Source organism: Muscardinus avellanarius (assembly GCF_963383645.1).
Source record: "Muscardinus avellanarius genome assembly, chromosome: 8".
NCBI lineage: Eukaryota > Metazoa > Chordata > Mammalia > Rodentia > Gliridae > Muscardinus > Muscardinus avellanarius.
In genome coordinates, this window is record NC_137794.1 from 63329588 (window position 1) to 63346544 (window position 16957).

General features: G+C 45.8%; 1 protein-coding gene across 1 annotated transcript in view; it reads left to right on the forward strand.

Annotated features, from left to right (window-relative positions):
- LOC308266059 (uncharacterized protein) overlaps positions 1 to 16957 on the forward strand; it is a gene marked incomplete at both ends in the record, with an annotated part of 178896 nt that overhangs the window by 94221 nt on the left and 67718 nt on the right. The window contains 2 exons of the mRNA XM_080700095.1: positions 10306 to 10423; positions 12022 to 12187. Of these exons, the coding sequence (XP_080556221.1) occupies positions 10306 to 10423; positions 12022 to 12187 (284 nt within the window). The remainder of the gene's footprint in view (positions 1 to 10305; positions 10424 to 12021; positions 12188 to 16957) is intronic.

Sequence of the window (16957 nt, forward strand, 5' to 3'; positions counted from 1 at the left end):
GCTGTTGATTTTAATATGAAAACCCTTACTGCTACAGTTTGGGTCATAAGTGTCTCCCCAAATGCTCCTGGGCTTGCATTCGTGGGAGGTGATGGAGTCCTTAGGAGGTGGACCTAGTGGGAGGCCTTTAGGCCACTGGGGGTATATTAGTCAGCTTCTGTCCTTGGACAAAATGCCTAAGTAAAACCACTTAAGAGGAAAGGTTTGTTTGGGCTCATAGCTTCAGAGGTTTTAGTCCTTGGGCAATTGGCTCCAAGGCAGGAACATCATGGCAGAAGGGCATAGCAGAGGGAAAAGTGCTCACTCCAAGACAGCCATGAAGCAGGGAGGGGGAAGGGACTGGAGACAAGATACATCCTTTCAGGGATCCCAGTGACATACTTCCTTGAACTAGGGCCCACCTCTTATACTTTCCATCGCCCCCCAAGAATGCCATCAAATTATTAATCCATCTATGGATTATGAATGTATCTACAAAGGTCAGAGCCCTCATGATCCAATCACTTCCCAAGGGCCTCCCTCTGAGCACTGCTGCACTGGGAATCAAACCTTCAATACATGAGCTCTTGGGGGCCATTCCAGATGTGAATCATAAAGGGAGTGCTTGGATGGAGGTGTGGCATCCAGGTCCCTTCCTCTTCTTTCTCTCTTTCTTTGGGGCCACAAGGTGATCAGTTTTGCTCTGAGGGGTGCTCCCCCCATGACATACTGCCTTGCCCAAAGCAAAGGGGCCACCCAATCATGGACTGAAACCTCCAGCACTGTGAGTCAAACGAACCTTTTCCATAACAAATGGATTATCTTAGGTACTTGTTATAGTAACAAAAATCTAGTGCAGTTGCTTCCTTTATGCTATTTGACCTTGATCTTCTAGTCTGAAAGGACAGAAGAAAAAAGTGGACACTCCATGAATAAGAACATCTTTGTATTTGAACCCAGAAGGGGTTCTTTGTTTATGGGCAGTTTGACTGCAGTTTTGTTTTCTCCTGGGAGCTCAGAGATTTTAATCAGTCACAACCGTTTATGCAGCTAGCATATAAAATAAAGAAACAAATAAGTAAGCTTGATTTTGAGCTGCCCTAGCCTCAAATATTCTAGTCAGTGGAATAGAATAAATATTCAGGAAAAGAGGACAATGACAAAGCAGTTCCTTAGATAAACTGTTTTTCTCTGATAGGACACTTAGATATAAACTGTTTTTCTCTGATATTTGTATAGATGCAAATACAGATACGGAATCATAAGAGCAGAGTTGCTCCCATTCCTTCTTACCTACCTTTGTTCAGCTTTCCAAATGTTCTTAACTCAGCCTACCTAGAGCTCACCCACCTGAACAGAGGAGTTGGCATACCTGTGCCATCAGTAACCACATTTCCTTTTAAAAGGGGAATGTGTGTGTGTGTGTGTGTGTGTGTGTGTGTGTGTATGTGTGTGTGTGTGTATGTGTGTGTGTGTGTTACATAGTTATGTGGTCTCCATGGAGACACACACACCCTGTAGTATGAGCTTACCTTCTCTCTTGCCCTTATATAATGGAGTTTGAGTACCAGTAATATTAAATATGATCACAGGCTGGACTGATGGGAGGGAGTTGAAAGATTATTTGTATCAGATCACTCATTCATTTATTCATGCACACACTGTTCAGCTATCACTTATTCAGGGCCTACTTAGTGCCAGGCACTTTGCTACATGCAAAAGCTACAAAGATGGGTAAGACTGGCAATAAATTCAGTCTAGAGATGGGAAGCTTTGTAAACAAACAAGTAGCTTCAGAGATAGCATATGAGAAGTACGTAGAAAGATGTGTGATGGAGTGTTTCACTCTACCCCAGGGCCTCAAGGGGGGATTCAAAGAGGAGTTCACCAAGAAAATGGAATGATGGAGGCTAATGGCTAATGTATGGAAGAAGTTGAAGCCTTATGGTTCTTGACTGACTGATAGCTGACTGTCAAAATAGTGGCTGGGAATGTAGCACAAGGCCTTGAGTTCAATTTCCATTACAGCCCAAAATAACAAAAACCCAAACAGTCCCCCTTGTTGTTTAGCAGGTGCCCAGTCTGTGGATGCCGTTGTTTTGTTTCATGAGCTCACTGGGACTTTTGTTAGGTCTTTCTCGATTTGCCCAAGGGAAGAATGCATTTGAGAGAAAAGTTCCACTATTTCATCACCCTCTGGCCAAGTCCACCGTAAAATAAAGTTAGCCTGGCCAGGCAAGGTGGTACACACCTGTAATCCCAGTGCACTTTAGACCCAAACTGCACTTGGGATCAAACTTTCAGAGTTATTTCCAGAAGTCTGACCATGAGTTCACCACATTTGTGTTTAGGGTGAAGTGTATTCAGGAACTCTATTTTTATTTCTGACCTGTTTAGCTTGCAGCAAACAAATAAGGAGGTCAGGATGTAAAGGGGGAGGAATCTCTAACTTGCAGGTCTTGCTCTATTTCTCTATTGTTTCTTGTGGATGGCTGTGTTTTCTGAAGATTAAGGGAAACAGTAAAGCTAGAGAGCCTTGGCTCCTGAATCATCTGGCTAGTTATGTGTGATAATTTCAGGGCATGGTCCCGTGCCAGGAAGCTGTGAGCCAGTGAGTGACCTCCCAAAGCCCACGTCACGTGGCTGGACAGCAGATGGCAACATGGCCATGTTTCTCCACCATACCAACTCCTGCTCCTAAACTCTCTAGATATTCATATGTCGTTCCTAATACACTCAGTGTAGTGGTATAGAAAGGAGACTGTCATATGTGGGAAAGTACTGTGTAAGATTCTTTCTAACCCCAAAGTCTGTGGTTCCATGCATTGAATACCTACAAATAAGAACATTGTCTTGTGTTAATATAATTAAATACCGGAGGCAGGCTGACTTTATTTGTTTTTGTTTTGGGTACTGGGGATTGAACCCAGAGACATTCTACCTCTAAGCTACAGCCCAGCCAGACTTTATATCTTATTTGGAAACAGGGTCTCACTAGGTTGTCAAGAGCCTTGTTAAATTGCTGAGGCTGGCTTTGAACCTGTGATCCTCCTGTCTCAACCTCCCCAATACTGGGATTATAAGCATGTGCTACCATGCCTGGCTATTTTTTTTTTACTTTATTTATTTATTAGTGTTGGGGATTGAACCCAGTGGCTTTCTACCTCAGAGCTATATTCCCAGGAACTTTTAATTTTTATTTTGAAACAGGATCTTACTAAGTTGTTGAGGGTCTCACTAAGTTGCTGAGGCTGGCCTTGAACCTGTGATCCTCCATCTCAGCTTCCCAAGCACTGGGATTACAGGTGTGTACCACCTTACCTGGCCAGGCTAACTTTATTTTTCAAGAAAGAACCTCAGAGCCAGGACGAGAAAGACTGGAGTCCTAGAATCTCCTGATGGTATGCCCCAGTTAACTAAGGACCTCCCCCTAGGCCTCGCCTCTTAGAAATCCCACTACCTCTCTGGGTATAATGGCATATGCCTGTAACCCAGTTCTTAGGATGCTGAGACAGGAGGATCACAGGTCTGAGACTGGCCTCAGCAACTTAGCAAGACCCTGTTAAAAATAAAAAGGCCTGGAGATGTAGCTCAGAGATAGAATGCCTATGGGTTCGATCCAGAAAAAAAAAGAAAAAAAGAAGGTAGAGAGGGAGGGAGGGAAGGAGGGAAAGGAGAGATCTCCCTATTCTCTGGGCACCAAGACTCCAACATGCAAACCCCTGGGAACATATTTAAGCCATACCCAAGCCGCAAGCCACAGGTCTCAGCCACCAGAAGGCAAATGGAGAAAGTCACAGTTTGTGAATGAGAACATTTAAGTCTTTACCCAGCTCAGTCATATGCTGTGCCAAGGGCTTGGGCAAATCACTTATCTTCAGTTCCTGGACTTCAGTATCTTTCTAGCAAAGATATTGAAAGAGCTCTCTGAAGTTGGACATGTTATAATGCTTAGTGATAGATCCTCTAGAGCATGATTCCAAGAAATGGGACTGCTGAGGAAAGACTTTTTGGAAAGGGACCATTTGTGGGGTGTGTGTGTGTGTGTGTGTGTGTGTGTGTGTGTGTGTGTGGTACTGGGGATGAAAGCCCTTCTACCTCCGGGCTACACTCCCAGACCTATTTTATACTTTTATTTGGAAACAGGGTCTCTTAAGCCAGTGAGGCTGGCTTCGAACCTGCGTGATCCTCCTGTCTCTGACTCCCAAGTGCAGGGATTACAAGCGTGCGCTACCACGCCCGGCGAAAGGACCATTTTTAAGACAGCTCATAATATGATAAATGAGAGACATCCAAGGTAATGTTAACTAGAGACAAAGAGACAGAATTGAGGATTGAGGTTAATGGAGGAAGGAGGTCCTCATCTCATTCATAAAATAATAGTTTGGGTTATACTAGGGATGAGAGGTATGTTTTATTTTGTTTGATTTTTGTTTTTGCAGTACTGGGGATGGAACCCAGGGCATTCTACCTCCAAGTGACACCCCCAGCCCCATTTTTTATTCTTTATTTTGAAACAAGATCTCACTGAGTTGCAAGGGGCCTCACTAAGTAGCTGAAGCTGTCCGCAAACCACGATCCTCCTGTCTCAGCCTCCCGAATGCTGGTATTACAAGTGTGAGCCACCACGCCTGGCTGGTATGCTGGTATGCTTTATTTTAAAGGTCATTTTTAATAACTTATTAGTGGCCCTGCTGAGGCTTCTGAGACAGGAGCCTTCTCAAGTTAGTGAGAGTGTGGTAATTGATTGGCAATGTCTGCCACAGTCAAGGAAAGGGAGAAAGCTAGGCTTGCTGTTAGTGCTTGCCATCCCTTAACTGAAGAGCCCCCATGAGTTCTGTAGGTTTAAAATTCTAAGATGCAGCCTAGTGTTAAGGCCGTAACATATGGTACATAGTTTAGCAGAGACGCACCTGCCCAAACCAGAGCCTCTGTAGAAGCGAAGCCGCAGGGAGTGTCTTTTCAGGAAGTCCCTTGAGGCTTCCTTCCTCTTGGCTTCAGAGGAGACCGGTGTCTGGAGAAAAAGATGGTGCTCAGCTGCACTCCCAGGATGAGTGGCACTAACGGATGGAGGGGTGCAGGAAGGACACAGAGAGAGGATGCTAATGTTAACCAAACCCATCCTCCAAGACAAACAGAGCCCCTGTCACCCCATCCAGCTACTTGGTGCAAACTAGAGGAAGGTGTCCCTTCCCTTGGGCGAGGGTGCAGGCCTGGCACCAGGGTGCAGGTCTGGCAGGAAAAGTCCAGGCTGAATCTTGGCCACTGCTAGTCACCTCAGGGCAAAACCCAAACAATACACGGCAGTGTTGGTGCCAAATGCTGAACAGCTTTGAGGTAGACATGGTCCTTGCCCAGCAAGGGGAAATAGGCAGGTAATAACAGTACACTGTGATAAGGAAGAAAATAATATTAGTGTTTAATGAAAGCACCTGCCAAGAAATGTTTGACATTATCAGAAGGATTAGGGGAGCTGGGATGAGAGAAGGAAGGCTTCGAGGAGGAGGGGATGCTTCTGCTGGACCCTGAGGGATGGCTAGTGTTCCAGGTAGGCCGGGCAAGGCCATTTGGTGGAAGCTGGATGAGGTGCATGTGCGAAGACACAGGGGTGCGGGCGGCGGGCGGCGCGTGGTGTCCGTGCGCCTTGTGTCCAGGATGTTGAGGACAGTGATGGGAAGTGACCTGTACAGGGGGCTGGGGCAGGTCCGGGGGTCTGGTGTTCATCCTCAGGTCACAGAGAGGAGGGAGCAAGGTGACTATCGGTGCCACCACGTAGGGAGTCAGTGCAGTCATACGGACAAGAGATTTTAGGAGATGAAATCAGTGAGGCCAGTGCCAGGCTTAATGTGGAGCTAAGGAGGAAAGAGGAATCTGAGATGTCACCCAGAGCCTCTGGCATGGGTGAGTAAAATGCCAGCGGTGATATCCTGTTTGAGGAGCACAGAGTTTCAGTTTGGGAAGATTTTTTTGTGTGTGAATGGTTTTAGGGATTGAATCCATTGAACTCCAAGCTACACCCCCAGCTCTTTTGTTTTGCCTTTGTTTTTGTTTTTGATTTTGATTTTGATTTTGTTTTTGCCAGTCTGGGAATGGAGCCCAGGGACATTCACCCACCCCCGCCCTGTTTTTATTCTTTAATTTGGAACAGGGTCTCACTAAGTTGCAGAGGGCCTCACTAAGGAACCGAGGCTGTCTGGGAACCATGTTCCTCTGGTCTCAGCCTCCCAAATCTTGGGATTACAAGCGTGTGCTGCCACACCTGGCTTTTGTCTTTGGTTTTTGAAACAGAGTCTCACTAGGTTGATGAGAGTCTTTCTAAGTTGCAGCAGCTGGTCTTGAACCTGCTACCCTCCTGTCTCAGCCTCCCAAGTAGTGGTTTCATGTGTGCACCATCACACCAGACTTGGGAAGATTTTTTTTTTTTAAGTTCTAGAAATAAATGGATAGTGGTGATGGGTTCACAACAGAGTGAAACCATCTTAGTGTTGCTGGACTATACACTTAAAAATGGTTAAATGGAGCCAGGCATGGTGGTTAGTGTGTGCCCTATAATTCCATTTGGGAGGCTGAGACAAGAGGATCCCAGGTTCAAGGCCAGCTTCAGCAAGTAGTGAGACTCTCATCTACCCAGCAAGATCCGTTTCAAAATAAAAACAAAAGTAGCCGGGCGTGGTGGCGCACGCTTGTAATCCCTGCTCATGGGAGGCAGAGACGGGAGGATCGCGCGGGTTCGAAGCCAGCCGCGCGCGCTGGCTTAGGAGACCCTGTTTCCAAATAAAAAAAAAAATGTAAAAATGGGTCTGGGAGTGTAGCCCGGAGGTAGAAGGGCTTCCAGGAATCCCAGTACCACCAAAATAAATAAATAAATAAAAATAAAAATAAAAACAAAAGTAAAATAGCTCAGAGGTAGAATGTCCTTGGGTTCAATTTCCTAGTACTACAAAGAATAAAGTGTTTAAACGGTAAAATGGTGTTGTGTGTATTTTACATTTTTTTTATTCTGTGATACTGATGTATCACAGCTCAGAAGCCTGCACAGTGAATTTCTTCCCTCAGTCTCCCCACGGTCTCAGGTGCTGCCCATTCTGGGAGTTCTCTGCCCTTCACCTGCTCCGGCTACATCAGGTTCTATTGTAGGGTCATGTTTCCATGGCTGGCTGTCCCTGGAAGCTGTGATCTTTGAGGCTAGAGGCTGCCGTGGTATCCCAGGTGTGATCCTCTGACTTTGACCCTGATCAAAAGGGAGGATGTGGGAGAAACGATGGGTAGAAGGAAGCCGAGGGGGTTCTAGCCAGTGATCTTCAATTCAGTCATAAAATAGCAAACTACGTCAGCAGCTGTTGGCAGGAATTGGCATGGGGCTTCAAGAAGGCTTGGAATTATTGAACAAGGAGTTGTGCACAGAGCCGATTAAAGGAAGAAAAAGGATAGTTCCAGAATGACAGAGCTCGTGCTGGTGCAACAGTATAGTTAGCGGTGGGATTTCTTCCATTCCTGTTTAGTGCTGTGCATCTAGGAACAGCTGGAGGCATCCAGAGTCGGGGCTTTGCTACGTGGATGGGTTGTGAGTACACAGAAACTGAGAAATGGTGCTGGTAAGAGAGCAGTTCTCCTGCTTGACTGTGAGATCCAGTCTGCGAGGGAAGGAGCTGAGGTCAGAAGGGAACTGACTGAAGGAAGGAGAGCCCAGAGGGTGGGGTGACGTCCAGGAGCATATTTTGTGGAGATGGAGGAGATTTAGTGGGGGTGCGTGAGTGAGACGTGAAAGAATAAGAGCCAGGGCTGGGAAAGTTTAGACTTTGGAGGTAATGTGTTTCTGGGAAATGATGAAGTTTGCATGTGGTCCAGGAGTGGGCAGCTGAAGGGGACTGAATGAGAGGGAGGAAGATGTTGAGCAGGCAGGGAACTGTCAGGCCACAAAGTAGATGGGCATCTCCCCAGTGGAGGGGGGAGGGTCCTGTGAGCTGCAAACCCAGCTGCACACCCTGCCCCAGGCACCTGAAGCTTCTGCTGTCTGCTCTCCTCATCGGCTCTGGGCATCAGGCACACTTGTGGCTGCAGCCATGGTCATTTACCAGTGACTTCTGAATCCACATTGGCAGCTGGTTCCACAGCTCCAACATGCTTTCTCTTTGCCGGCAGTACCTTAGAACAGCTTAGACAGCTCAACAGAACGGCAACAATGGAGCCCCTCCCGGCCCTCTTCCACCCTAGTCCTGCATCTACTATGATAAAGGACCCCACGCCTCTGCCACCGGCCCCCAAGCCAGAAATCAGGGCACGATTGGCAGATTCTCCCTCCCTTCTTCTTAGTCCTTAGGCTTTGTGATTCCATTCCTTAAATCTCTTCCACACTCACACCCATTTCTCATTCTCATTTCCATCCTCCATGGGCTGGACTCAGTGGGGGGGGGGGCCCTCACCTTCTAGGGGGCAGTTTGGAAACTGTGAAGACATTTATGATCGCCTGTGAGGAATACAATTACTTCTGGTTCCCTTGGGGATGTTCAGGTGACCTTTCTGCTTACATTTTCACCAAGGGCTGAATGCTGTCTGTTCTGAATGCTCTGCAGATGAGATGTTTGAAATCATTAAAACTCCACATGAAGTGAATCATGGGCCACTGCAAGCCTACCTTTCAAATCTTAGGGTTTTAACCAGTTAATCCTCAGCTCAGGAATAAGCATGGTCTTAGTTTGGAGAATTTCCTTTCGTAGTAACAACATCCAGAGTATTCCTATCCTGGAGCAAATCAAAGCCAGTTTAATCCATTCTGATCTTGCCCAAAAGTAACAATGAACATCAAAAAATAGAGTTTAAAGGCCTGGGTCTGAGCCCGTGAGCCTTGAGCCATAGGCTGGCTGCTGTACCCCGGAAGCAGGGCTGACCCCTATCCTCGGCTTCCAAGAACCACAAGTTCCTGGAGCTGCAGGGCCTCCTGCCAAGTGCTCATCTATTTTCTGTCATTTCCACTCCCAACCCCAGGTGAACTGTGCAGGGGATAGTGTGGTGGTGGAGGGGAGCTATGCCTGCTCGAGAAAAAATAAGAGACACCTGCTCTCTGGCCTTCCTGCATAATCCTCAACTCTAGGACAACCTCCCAGAATGGTCAGGTCCCCAGGTCTTATCTAGGGTGTGTGTGTGTGTGTGTGTGTGTGTGTGTGTGTGTGTGTGTGTTATGCTGGGAATTGAACCCAGGGGCATTTTACCACTAAGCTACATTCCAAGCCTTTTTAATTTTTGATTTTGAAATAGGGTCTCTCTAAGTTTCCCAGGCTAGTCTTTAACTTACAATTCTCCTGTCTCAGCCTCCCAAATTGCTGGGAATTCAGGCGTGAGATACCCTGCGCAGCTCGGTCCCCATTTCTTAGTGATTTACTCTGAAGGGTCCATGTGCATCCCTCAGCTCCCATCCATCATGACCACGTCACTCCTGCAGATGCCACCACTCACAGGTTAGCACGATAACAGTGGACTTTGTGGAGGACCCCCACTTATAAAATACTTTTCATGTGTTCTTTTTTTAAAAAATATTATTTGCTGGCAGGTGCCTGTAATCCCAACACTTGGGAGGCTAAGATTGCAAGTTCGAGGCCAGCCTCAGTACCTTAGTGGACCCCCCCAACAACTTTGTGAAACTGTTTCAAAATACCCCTGGGTTTAATACCAAGTATAAGGAGAAGGAAGAGGAAGAAGAAGAAGAGGAAAAAAGAGGAGGAAAAAGAGGAAGAGGAGGAGGAAGAGGAGGGAGACAGTATTTGGAAGGGGCAGAGATCAAAAAGAAGGGAAAGAGCTAGAGACTAGAGAACCTAGCAAGAAATACAGTGTGAGGTGAAGGGAAAGAGGGCCGGTGTCCAGCCCTGGAATCCAGCACCAGAGCGACGTGTGTTTAATCCTAGCTTCATTTCTCAGGAGCTGGGGAGGCAGGCATTCCTAACCTCTCAAGGCCTCCATTTCCTCAGCTACAAAAGAAGAACAAAAATAGCTCCATCCCTCGGTTGTCAGAGTATTAAGTGACACAAAATGCGGTCTAATTCCTGCCCTTCTCTGCTTTCTTACCACACCTTTCCCTCCCTCGGCACCACACCTTCCTCCCACACAGCTTAGGCTAAAATCAGCCCAACTGCTCTCCTTCTCATCCAGTTGTTTATAAATAACTCCAGCCTCTTGGGAGCCAGTGGAGACTGAGGGCACTGCCCTCCGCGCGGCCGGGGCCGAGGTGACAGGCCTGTGCCTGTGGCGGCCCTGTTCAGATCACTGCTGCTCAGGATGCCTCTGGTTTGGAGGGAAAGGCTGACCTGTGGCCGCTTTCTCCTCACGCTGCAGGAATTTCCAGCCCCGGCCTCGGAGTTTACTGTCAGCTGATGGAAAAGTCTTCCTCAATTTATGGTTCATACCCCACCCCTCTGAAGTGCTGGTGATGTTCAAAACTCTGCCAGAAAAGGTTCGTGATGTCTTGTGTACCAGAATCCAGAATGGAAATGGGCTATTTTTTATGTCTCACAATTAAGTACATCAATTTGAGGGAACTTTTTTTTCCCAAGAGGTCTAATAACTGAAATCTTTTCACAGTTTCTAAAACGTTTGCCTACTTTATTATAATTTCTCTCGGGCCTCATTACTTTATGAGTTCTGTTTTCCTCTGGTCACTAATGAGTACTAATTCAGGGCTTTCAACATTCCTTATTAATCCTCAACTTCCTCCCAAATCCTTCAACAAAACCCTAAAGCTAATTAGAATCTGAGAGTACTTGTAACCCGTCTGGTTACCGTTTTTTTGAGGGTTGCTCTATATGCCTAATTTACTGATTAAAAATAATATTGGTAACCATAAAAAGTGCATGTAGAAACACATAAAACAGGTAAGCATTTGCTAAGAAAAATACAATGTTAGTGGTGCACACCATGGTACGGTGGTACATACCTATAATCCTAGTACTTGGTACGGTGGTACATACCTATAATCCTAGTACTTGGTACGGTGGTACATACCTATAATCCTAGTACTTGGGAGGCTGCAAGATCCCAGGTTCGAGGACAGCTTCAGCAACTTAATGAGGCCCTTGGCAATTTAATAAGATTCTGTTCTAAAATCAATAATAGGGCTGGAGGTGTAGCTCAGAGGTACAATGCCCTTGGGTTCAAGTCCCAATATTACAATAAAGAAAAGAGAAAGAAAGAAAGGAAAGAAAGAAAGAAAGAAGAGAAGGAAGGAAGGAAAAAAGGAAGAAAGAGGAAGGAAGGAAGGATAGAAGGAAGGGAGGGAGAGAGGGAAAGAAAATTCAATGGTGAAAATAGCATTTGGGAAATATTCTGATTTTTATTTGTAAATTAAATCTTGGTTAGCGAAAGTATCTATGCGTTGCTTACAACACAATGTTGTCTGAATAGGGTCCCCACTATGACTTTGTTTGCAGCCCTTGCAATTCATCAGTGGTCATACACACACACTCTGATGTATTTGTAGCCACTAATAACCTTAAACAAGGAAAAACACATCTCTTTAACCTGTGGCAGGAGTGCCCTTGTGGAAAATCATACACTCCTGGTTCATGAATAGGCTTGCTGTTCTTCAGATAATATCCTGCGTACACTGTCAAAGTGTGTATCTAAATATAGTCAACCCTCTGTTCCACAGGCTTCACATCCACAGATTCAACCAACCACTGATCAAAGATACTTGAAAAAAAATTGCACATGTACTAAACACATACAGACTTCTTTCTTTCCTGTCAGTATTCCCTACGCAATACAGTACAGCAACTATTTACACAGCATTTAATGCTGTATTGGTTATTATAAGTGATCTAGAAATTATCTAAAAATTTATGGATGGGTAAACTTAGGTTGTATACCAGTACTGTTCCCTTTTATAAAAGGCACTTGAGCATCTATGCATTATGGAATCTGCAGGGGTCCTAGAAGCCATCCCCTGTGGACACCAAGGGAGGACTGTGTCTGTTGTAAAGATATTATCAAGTATTTTATATGCTGTTAAGAAACGTCCTAAAACTTATGTTCCTGTGTTGATTTTACCCACAGGAGGCATTTAGAGCCTTGAAGCTGACTCTGCAGCTGATGGCTCCCCTTCATGACATTGTGGTCTACCTTTGCAGTTTTGCTAAACTCGGCAATTGTCCAGCATGCTTTGAGTTTCCTCTAAGTCCCAGCCCTTCAGGAGGTGACTGGGGAGGAATGGAGGCCATCGGTAAGTGGTCGACAGTGATTAAAACCACTTTCAGCCGGGCGTGGTGGCGCACACTTGTAATCTCAGAATTCGGGAGGCTGAGACAGGAGGATCGCATTTTATGGACAGCCTCAGCTACTTAGTGAGGCCCTTTGCAACTCAGCGAGACCCTGTTTCAAAATAAAGAATAAAAATAAGGCTAGGGGTGTAGCTCAAAGGTAGAATGCTCCTGGGTTCCATCCCCAGTACCTCACCCCCCCCCCCCCACACACACACACACACACACAATGCCACCTTCAGCATTCAGCTGAAGTTTTAGGAAGCTCTTAGTACTTGGAATGCAGAATCATAATATTTACCCTTAAATGACAATAATAAGAAGGGCAAAGGAAAAGTCTCTTTATCTACTGTCTCCAAACTGCACATTTACCTAATGAGTCCCATATTACAGGCTAAACGACAAAGCAGAAGTCAAGAAGAAGCCCAGGTTTGTACTCTGCCTCTGCTACTTGGTGCTAAAAAGCACTTTACTCTTTGGGTCTCTGCTCATCCACCTGTAAAATGAAGCGATAATGTCTGTCTGGTAGAGGTTTCTCTGGGTTGAAATCTATGTAAGCATTCTAGGATGTATAGAGCTGCACTAAGATTCATGTTCTTTCATTCCCCTTGCCTTCCGGGTCTTTGTGAACTCACCACACGAGGTCAGAGTCGGGCATTAACTGTTAAGAAGCTTGCAGACCGCCCCAGGTAGCTGACAACCACTGAGTCCTGCGGGCAGAATGGCTGAGGCTTTGCTCCATGTGCCCTGTGCTAACCAGTGAACTCTAACTCAGCACCAGGTTACCAGATAAATGCATGATCATTTTTTGGTTCTGGGGATTAACCCAGGGTCATTCTACCTCTGTGATAGCCATCTATTTGTTTGTTTGTTTAATTTACTTATTCAGTTTTTTGATACTGGGCAAGGAACACCCAAGCAGATCCTGCAAGCCCGTGATCTGGGACCATTGCCCCTCACCCCGGGAGGGAGTGGACAGAGAGAAGGGCTGGGCAGGATGAGAAAAGGACACTGGTGAAGGTGGCAGGCAGGACTCTAGGTGACTGTCCAGAGAAGTGAGCCCCTCGACCCGCCAGCGAGGCGCTGGGAGACAGTGGGTGTCAGGCCAGTTGTTGAGGCCTAGGCTTCAGGATGAAGGAGTTTGTTTTCTCACTATTTGTATGTGATCAGCCTGGAAATTACTGATCTACGAGGGGCTCGGGCTCTCCCAGTTATGTGATTAGAGATACACACCTTGGCATGTTGTAAAATCGTTTGTGCTCCTGAGAGACCAAAGTTTTGCATGCTTTGATTTGCTGCAAATAAAGAGCAAAATGAACTCTAAAAAAGAATAAAAGTAAAGAGAAAAACCAAACAACAACAAAACCAAACTACTCTAAGATAATCATTGTCTTATTTTTTATTTATTTATTTATTTATTATTTTTATTTATTTTTGGTGGTACTGGGTGGAACCCAGAAGCTTTCTACCTCCAGGCTATACTCCCAGACCCATTTTGTATTTTATTTTAGTGTCTCACTGAGTTGCTGAGAGCCTCACTAAGTAGCTGAGGCTGGCTTTGAACCTGTGCGATCCTCCTGCCTCAGCCTCCCAAGCGCGGGGATTACAAGCGTGCGCCACCACGCCCCGCTGATAATCATTGTTTTAAAAGGCTGGGCTGCTTAGCTCCTGGCCTGATTCCCAGAGGAGGCAGAACTCAGGCGGATGCCAAGGTGAGTCTGCTCCTTTAGGTCATTTCAGAGCTATTTGGAGGTAGATGAAATGACTTTTGTGCACTTAAATGTTTTAAAATATTTTTTAAGGGGATACCTGGGATTTCAGCTTTTGGTCTTCCCACTTGACAGAAGAAAGCAGCTTTTAGATACTGTGGACCAGTTCTGTGGACCTTGCCAAATTCTTTTCCTGCCTGAAGCCAGCAGCTCCCTTTGGAATCCATGTAAAGAAGAGAATGTAATAATCAGAATGTAGCAATTTATGCTGAGATTTCTTTTCTTTCTTTCTTTTTTTTTTTTTTTTTTGTACTGGGGATAGAACCCAGGGGCATACTACCTCCAAACTACACCCCCAACCTTATTTTATGTTTTATTTTGAAACAGGGTCTCACTAAACCCTGAGGTTGGCCTCAAACCTTCGATCCTCCTGGCTCAGCCTCCCAAGTACTGGGGTTATAGACATGCACCATTATGCCTTCCTGAGATTTCTTTGTAAAGGATTAGGAGAACAATTAAAGCCAGGTGTGGTGATGCATGCCCGTAATCCCAGGAAGATTACAGGTTTGCAGTCAACCTCAGCAACTTAGTGAGGTCCTGTTTTAAGATAAAAAATAAAATAGGACCAGGGGTGTAGTCAGGGGTAGAATGCCCCTGAGTTCATCCCCAAGTACCACCAAAAAGAAGAAGAAGAAGAAGAAGAAGAAGAAGAAGAAGAAGAAGAAGAAGAAGAAGAAGAAGAAGAAGAAGAAGAAGAGTAAAGAAAAGAGCCCAAATTAATGCACTGAATTATTTAGGGTTTCAGAAATTCTAAAAAAAAAAAAAAAGCCCTGGCTCTGAGTCTCATTCAGAGACAAGGCTACAGTGCTCTCTCTCTCTCTCTCCCCCTCTCCTTCTCCCTCTCCCCCTCCCCTCTCCCTCCCACCCTGACCTCCTACACAGGATCCCACTGAGAAAATGCTCCTTTCCAGATACTTCCTGGGTCCACCCTGGCCACCACAGCTGCCTGGTGCCCACCTGCCCCACCCTGGCAGCTAGGCTGTTTTTTCTGCCCACCAAGCAGCCTAACCCCATAGAGAAGGAAAGCTAGAGTGAAGATTTTTTTTAATCAGTAAATAACAGAAAAAAGGAAGTTCCCCACTCCACAACTGTCTTTTCACGATAACGCCACGTATCAACACATAACTGTTTTGCTGAGAAGTGTTCCCGTGCAAAAGTGTACAACAATGGAAACCTCAAAAGGAAAATCGCCCATGATCCAGCCACTCTAACAAGTGAAATCTTTTTGCCTATCTTTATTCCCACCTAGTCCTTGCCCAAACACATTTGACATTTACATTTTGCAGTACTTTAATCATAGGGCAAGGGTAGTTTTTATATTCTCCTGTTTTCACTGTCATAGAGGACTGTAGACATTCTCTGCTGGTTACCACTTCACCTGACAGAATGTATTACTTGTAGATCAAACACAAGTGGCCTTTGAATAAGTGAGGCTCACCCCTACCAACCACCACAGCAGGTCCTGCACAGCTCGCTCCGCTGCTGCTCCCTTTCTGGTAGATGCTTTTTTCAGCCCAGTAGGAGCATCAGATTAAAAAAAAAAAAATTGATGATAGGATCCAATTTGGGGGGAGCTGGAAAAAAACCCTAAAACCATTTTCCTGCTGTATATAAAACATCAGATGGGTGTGGAATCTGGACCGCTCATCTTTTGCTACGACCAACAGAACATGTTACAAATATTAGCTACCATTCTCAGCCTCGGACCTGCCCTGATCAAGCCCTCGCGGTTTCCCCACTCCCACAGTCCTCAGCTTTCCCGCCCGGCGTGCACATGCCGGAGGAGGCCCAGGACTGGGCCAGCTAGGGAAGGAGGCCGCTTGGGCCTGGATGAGCTGCCAAGATAGAGCAACAGCAGTGACATCCTGTGGTCTCCATCTTACTCCCGCCCTGAAGCCACCCACTGGGAAGAGTGACCCGTTTCCACAGTCCTTCTTCCCATAGCAGGAATGTCCTCTCAGGGTGGAAAGCTGTCACCCACAGGGAGCTGGCAAGCACGACCAGCTGACATGCAGGAGCCCTGTGAGGGTGCCCTCCCCCGCTCCCTAAGAGCTTGTTCGTGTTTTATTCCGTGCTCGCCTATTCTGAGCAGCTCCTTCCCGGTGTCAATAACCGAGACCCCAGGCAGCCGGCCAGGTTCCTTGACCCAGCACTGGGTACTCCAGAGGCCTCTAAGTTAAATCTCCAGCTAAATGTATATAAGTATATTTATTTATTTATTTATTTATTTTGGTACTGGGGATGGAACCCAGGGGCTTTCTACCTCTGGGCTATACTCGCAGACCTATTTTCTATTTTATTTGGAAACAGGGTCTCACTAAGTTGCTGAGAGCCTCACTAAGTAGCTGAGGCTGGCTTCGAACCTGTGTGATCCTCCTGTCTCAGCCTCCCAAGAGCTGGGGTTACAAGTATGAGCCACCCCACCTGGCTAAGTGTATTTATTTTTATTTTTATTCTTATACTTTTGCAGTAGGTGTCCAAGAAATAAACCGATTAGGAGTCTTCTACAGCTATTGCTAAATGACTAGAACCTTTTAGAAGGATATGCATGTGTGCATATGCACGTATGTTTATCTGCGTATGAGTGTCTATGTGCACATAGATGTGTATAGACATGTTTTTCTTACTTTCTTTGGGTGGTCCTGAGTCCATGAGCCAGTGGCAGGGAAGGCTATTTTGGATGGCATGGCAATTAACATGAGTGCTGATTTATAATTTCTAATGAAGTTCCTAATGGACAGACTTAAGCCTACACTTTCCCATTGCTTTTAATTTCTCTTTTCTCTATGAGGCCTTGTAAAATAAAAATTTGGGAGGTGGTAGGGGTACTACGGATTGAACCCAGGGACACTGTACCATTGAGCTACGCTCCAAATTTTGTTCTGTATTTTATTTTGAGAAAGGTGCTCAATAAGTTGCCAAGGCTAGCCTTAAACTTGCCATCCTCCTGTCTCAACCTCCCAA